General features: G+C 36.7%; 1 protein-coding gene across 1 annotated transcript in view; it reads left to right on the top strand.

The window, feature by feature from the left end:
- Positions 1 to 5,522: 5,522 nt before the first annotated feature.
- Positions 5,523 to 6,689, top strand: part of LOC106464284 (acetylcholinesterase-1-like) — a 7,970-nt gene continuing 6,803 nt past the window's right edge. Inside the window, exon 1 of the mRNA XM_013924412.1 lies at positions 5,523 to 5,615. Within this exon, the coding sequence (XP_013779866.1) occupies positions 5,523 to 5,615 (93 nt within the window). The remainder of the gene's footprint in view (positions 5,616 to 6,689) is intronic.

Raw genomic sequence — 6,689 nt, 5'->3', positions numbered from 1 at the left:
GAGGATATACAGTTTCTTCAGATGCATTATCTGAATAGATTAGGGCAGAGTTTTTTTTTCAAACAGTGGGTCTTTTGTGAATGATTTGTTTAACAAAAAGATACGCAATAAGCTATCTATGCTCTGTCCACTACAGGGAATCGAGCCTTGGATTGTAAACCTGTAAACTTGACGCTAGACTAACGGGAACACTAGAACGAGACAGAATCGAGCTGCTCCTTACGCTCGGTGATCCTGCTCCAACACCTTAAATTCTTATGGCATATTATATTAAAAACGTAACACACTATACTATACTTAATTTCACCAATTCCACTTTTGAAGTTGAGAAACGTTTAGTGCAGCACACACATTAAAGTTTCAATAATAACTTAATAGCACTTGCCATTTTATTTACTCTTGTTTTTGTTTGTTTGTTACTAGAGTATTTTTATCCCTTGATGACAAACTTGTAAGTGCATGTTTAACTCTGAACACTTCTTTTGCGTTCGTAGACACACGGAACCGTCAATCCAATGTAACGACTAAGAAGCATTGGTATTAGTAGATGACATTACACCATTTTAGCACCAAGACTTTTTGAAAAAACTATACTATGGTATTATTTTTAATGGTTTGAAAGTAGTTTGTTTTGTGTGCAAATTTTCTCAGTTAAAAAGTTCTGTTGTTATTCCATGTAAACCAGTAAAGCCACATTAATGTTTTTAGGTACTGCACGGTTCTGGGCCTTAGGAGAAGAAAATTCTTGATAAACCTATTATAAGAATTAGAATTGTTTTGATATTGTTCACTTCTAGGAGAGCAAGTGATGGAATGAACTGGATAAAAAGATTTGGATAATTTATAGAAACAAACTAAATCAAAGGGTTAGTTACAAGTATGTTTCTGTTAAAACTTTGTTATAGATGAGCTCAAATTTACTTATGTTTTTACTATACGTCCCATACTCGGATTTTACTTCCAAATAAACATTTCACATTTAAGCATCTGTTACTTCCATGTTCTGCTATTTTATGATACACAACTTACTAAAATCTTTAAATTTATGTTCTAAAGACTAAATTATCTAAAGGATTCGAGTATCATGAATGATCAAAGTAAAATAACAAACAAAATATTTTTTTATACATCTTATAAAAGTAATATTAGATCTAATTCTCTTGCCGTATAATAAACCAGAAACAGTTTATTTATACAAGTTATAAAATTACGTTCTACTGCTTAATGTTTTTTTATACACATTTCCCAATTCAAGCACGTTTTTTAAGACGTTCATCTAAGTACAGTTTGTTCCCATACATTATACTTGTAAGAAGTTCAGAAAGATTGAAAAGGTAAAACTGAAATAATTAAACTGTACTTTGTGTTAAATTAAAACATGGCATTAAGTTTATACGCATTTAAATTTATAGTACGGTCTTTAGAAATACAAGTAGTTGAAAGAATTGCGGTTCTAGATATTAACATTTAGAACAAGTTGTAAATGTTTAACTACATAACTTAAAATAGCTTCATGTATAAAAGATGCAGATCGAAAAAAAAAATTGTTCAATATCAAGATAAATAAATCAAATATCACAAGTTATCAAACCTGTAGTTTAGTTATGCAACAGGTATTTAACAATACTAATTTGTTTTAACCCGAAACCGTACGAAACTTCCTGTATCGCACTTATTGGAGTCTAATTTAACCTGGAATGGTTTAGACACTTTAATTTAATCTACTTGGACCATTTCAACTAACTTTTTGATAAGTATTTTTCTGCTACTCTTCCATAGTATACTGAGTTGTACGAAACTACGTGAGAAACCGGTTTCGATACAGTAGTGAGATTATTAATCCAAGAAAAAGTATGAACGAAAAGGCAGCGAAACTTTACAGGTGCCCACGTTCTCTTCGCTAGGTGGAGGGCTAGTCGCATCCAGCTGGTTAAATTAGAACTGCCCGATTCACTATACTAACTTCGGTTATTGTTCATAATGGTGGACATATGATGTGTGTAAATTATTAGCATACCATTAATTTAGAAGTATGCAAAATGTAGTCTTTCCTTTTATGACTGTTTATTTTTAAAGGGATAAATTACACATTTGCCAAGCTACAATAAAACTCAATATTGTTTGTATTTTTAGCCGTTCATTGATTTTACTTATTCACTGCCATTTCGGACAAATAACTACCGAAGAAGGGGGGGGGGGAGGAGATATATACGAGTTACTATTCTTATGAACTGGGGTAGCCATGCTTTAACATAGGTTCTGAGAGACATATTGGTCTGGTATGAGGGTATTCAACTTGAACGTCAACTTACGCGACGCATGCGTTAGATGGTCAGGACAGAAAACTAAGGTTCAGGGAGAATCATCTGTAGTTTAGACTAACTATTATTCTACTGCCAAATACTACTCCACAGCTCCTAGAACGTTATCTTAAGTGAAATTGAAGTCCTTGGACCTTTTGAAGTGTTGACTTCACAAGCCCCGTAATAAATATGGCCTACAAATACAAACACCCTAACCACTATCTTCCGCAAAGGAATCGTGGTCAAATATGTCATCTTCCTTTTTCCAGATCCATATTGGGCTATTTCGTCGATACAGTGATAGCAGACTTAACTACTACAAAACAAATTCCCGTCCAATCATCAAAACCCAACATACTTTACATAAAGCAAAACAACGTTGAGCCTTCCCGTGTCTCACAATAGAACTGGACGATTAACAACTATTGATTAAGATCGACTACACCGATTAGTATCACAAATAATAGATTTATTGAAATTACGATTAATGTCACGAGAATAACTAATGTGATTATTCCAAGTGCCAAGAAACAGTATATTAATTTATGAAGTATGTCGCACCGACTTCTCCAATTCCACAATTCAAAATACAAATATTAGCAAATACACTTGATAATGAAGGAAAATTTTCAGGGATAAACAACTCTGAAAAAAAAAGAAAATAAATCTCGCATTGTTAGTAAAACAGACCAAAATTGGACACACTGATACACAAAACATGTTGAATTTAGCAGCAGATCACTATGAAAACCTATACTCTCCAAAAACAAACGCAATAGGAAAAAATGGCACACTATAACAACACAAGTAGACTTCACATAATCCTTAGTAAAACTTTAACAACAGAGCTCCTTAATGAAAAACTAGTTACACACAAATGCTGAACCAGAGCTTAAATGAGAACAAAATACCTCAACCCGATAGAACATTTTTGGGATGAACCGGAGCGCAGAATTGGGGCAAGGCCAAGACGGCCCTCTTCAATAGTGGAGCTTACTAATGATTTAATCGAAGAATGGAACACACTACCACCAGCTTTCTACTAGAAATTAATAGACAGTCTTCCACGACACATTAAAGCAATGATTAAGGCCAAAGACGGACCAATACACTTATTTTTTTTGACATGTTTTATTCATAACTAGCCGTGTCCCATGACTTTGGTAGGATAGCGTATACAATAATTCCAACCTCAGAGATATAATACACATTTGTAACAGAAATAAATCAAGTTTGTGTTGTAACAATCGCCCAGAAGAAAGCGTTTGACCAGTCAATTGCGACTTTGTCCTGCTCCTTCTGAATAAAATTCCAGGGAATAGTTCATTGGATACAAACAGTATACACAAACGTTAATTCAAATAGTGAATGTCAATGATCACCTATCCAGGGGTAAGACAGGAGTGTCCTCCGTGCCCATTCCTTTTTGTCCTGGTAATTGATATTGTGATTTTCTATAAATCAATTCCAGAACATCAAGGATACCCACATCCCGGGAAGCCCATTACTAAACAAAAAAAGTCTCTGCTCACGTAGACAATGTCACCCTATGCTTAAGCACGTCCCAAGCTAATAAACGTAGTCTGGACATAGTAAATGAGTACAGCGTAACTACAGCCAAAATATTAGGAATTTAATACAGTATAAAAACTGAGTATAACTGGACCATTCAAACACAAGATAAATGAAACAATAGATAAATAGTAAGGAAGTTCCCTACTAACTGAAGCTATCAAAAATAGTCTTAGATAAACTATTGTATACAGGACAAGTTTAACCGCCATCAGCAGTTAAAATAAAGGGGGGGGGAGTACAAATTCATCTGATCTACTAAACCACAACTCATTAAAGAGAGATATTATTGATCTTTCTCCCGAAAACGATGAACTAGTTATGACAGAACAATAAATATCCAACAGCTATCTGGACACAGCTTATCTGAACTCTTCCTCCTGTCCGATCACCCCGAAGCTTAACTCGCAACCTACTAATCTATCTTCCATTTCATCTGAAGAAACGACTGCGTTAAGAAGACAAACGAAGTATATAGCCTAATGCCAAAACAACGTCACCAAAAAGAACACTTCAGTTACCCAACCATAGATTGGAACAAACGTCTCGACGTTACTTAGCCTGGAAGGTTGCCCATGAAATTGTCCCCATAAGAGCAATATTCAATAAATTTAAAATTCCTACAGTAAATAACTTCCTATCCTGCCTCTGTATCGAAACCGTACGCCACGATATGTACGACAGTGCTAGATCTATGAAAGAAATTCGCTTTCAGTTTAGTTATCAAGTATGTCAGTTTCAGCATAATTTTGTCCCGTCACTTTGTTCCCGTTACTAAATCTCTTTTCTTTCTGTATTTATCAGGAATGTTCAAAGCGCAGATTTGTTTAGTCTGTTTTGAATTTCGCACAAAGCTACACGGGAGTTATCTGCGCTAGCTGTCTCTAATTTAGCAGTGAAAGACTAGAGGGAAGGCAGCTAGTCATCGCCACCCATCGCCAACTCTTGGGCTACTCTGTTACTAACGAATAGTGGGATTGATCGTCACATTATAACGCCCAAACGGCTGAAAGGGGAGCTTGTTTGTTGGGACGGGTATTCTAACCCGCGACCCTCAGATCTAGAGCCCTAATCACCTCAGCATGCCAGGCCTTAAAGCGCAGACCTGGACTTCTAGGTGAAGGGAAATATTCCAGCATACTGAAGAAGATCTCGGCGAAATCCCAAAAAGGATTAAGTAGGTTGTCCGCAAAAAAAAGGGGGGGATCCTGGAGAACTTCTGTACCTTTCAGACCATCAGCAAAGCCTTTGATCAAGTTCTAGCATCTAGCTACGAGTCTATGCGATCACGGAAGCCCAACTGTATCGCAAGTGGTCAGACAGGTGAGAAGGACCTTGCTGGGCCAGCCCCCAGTACTGGAGATTGCAAGTCTAATACAGTGGTCTGTCAGTGTCGTGTGCGATTATGAACTCACTTTCGTTCCATATCCACAGAAATGCACAGAATCTAAGACAGTGGCTTTATCCAATAATAATGATCACGCATTCAATCAATGTGCAAGTGTTAAGCGTTTTTAAGTTTTTCTCTTTCCCTCTTGTCAGCAAGGAAAAGTGAAGACTTAAACATATGTCTCAACATTAAGCCAAGTAAGCCTATTCTATATCTAATGACCAAGTGGTGTTTCTGTAAATTCACTGAAAGGTGCAATGAGCATCGAGACCTGCGAGACTAAGTGTCAAAAACCTGTGTATCCAGGTCTTTTTCTTCGAGGAGAAAAACCCAAAAGGCCAACCATAAAAGTAAGTTGCCTATCTCTTCTGTAGTAATATCTTATAAAATCTGTATGTTGTATTACGTACTATAATATTTTGTAGAAACTTTTATCTTACCCTGTTTGTAAAAGCTTATTTGCAATCTTATATATTGTGTGTGATATAGTCAATAAAAAAACCAAAAACCTTACTCTTCTACGAGACGGAACACTCAACCACAGGTGTGGGCATGAGCACTGCATCACTCTACCTCGCTCTATCTTCGTTCCTTTGGGCCAGACGAAAGCTTCTGAAACACCCTACGAAAACATTCACGCCACTCATAACACCTCCACAAACTCTCCTCTGCTTTTCTTGTCTCCCTCTCAATAAAAGCCATCTAAAAGAACTTGACCTAATCCTCTCCACCTGTTGCAAAAACATCAACCAAGAGCGGGGTGAAGAGGTGAAGGCCCCTGGTTCAATGCCTAAATAACTGCCAAGTCGTTTATTTGTTTGCTTCCGCGTAAGAGAAAGAGTAGCACACATTATGCTAACAATTATATGAAGTTTTTTTGTTTTGTTTTTTCCCAAGAAATATTGTATTTAGTAGGTCATGATATCAGCAGTCTCTCTCAGACAGAGATTTGCTGAGGAACCTCCTGGATCAGCTTAGTCGAGATAGTAAACATGTGTGAGGTCACTATTCTATTATGAAGTTGATTAAAAACTAGTGTTACCTAGTAGTTTAAATTTTAGTGCCTGTTCCCCCCCCCTCTCAAAAACACGCAAACCGAAACACCGACTTAAAACTGCCAATAAAAAGATAGTTTTCCAAATGAAGCATATTCTTTTAGCTAGAAACAACTTTCAGATAACGTGTTTAAATGTATTACATTGTTACGACAGCGGAAGTCGCGTGACCCTGGGAGCATGCGCGCTGAAATTTCTGGAATGATCATGAAGGCCCGAGTGTATTCGAGACGCCCTCTTTTTAGTATATAAGCCTGACGAAAAAACCAGCGGGATCGGAGAGATAGATAATCGAGTCAAGCGAGCAGTAGGCACCGTAAGTAAAGTGTGTGAATCACTGTGTTTTATAGCGTGTGTTGTAAAAGTTTG

This window comes from Limulus polyphemus, unplaced genomic scaffold (assembly GCF_000517525.1).
Source record: "Limulus polyphemus unplaced genomic scaffold, Limulus_polyphemus-2.1.2 Scaffold1607, whole genome shotgun sequence".
In the NCBI taxonomy this organism is placed as follows: Eukaryota; Metazoa; Arthropoda; class Merostomata; order Xiphosura; family Limulidae; genus Limulus; species Limulus polyphemus.
This window is presented reverse-complemented; position numbering and strand designations above follow the sequence as displayed.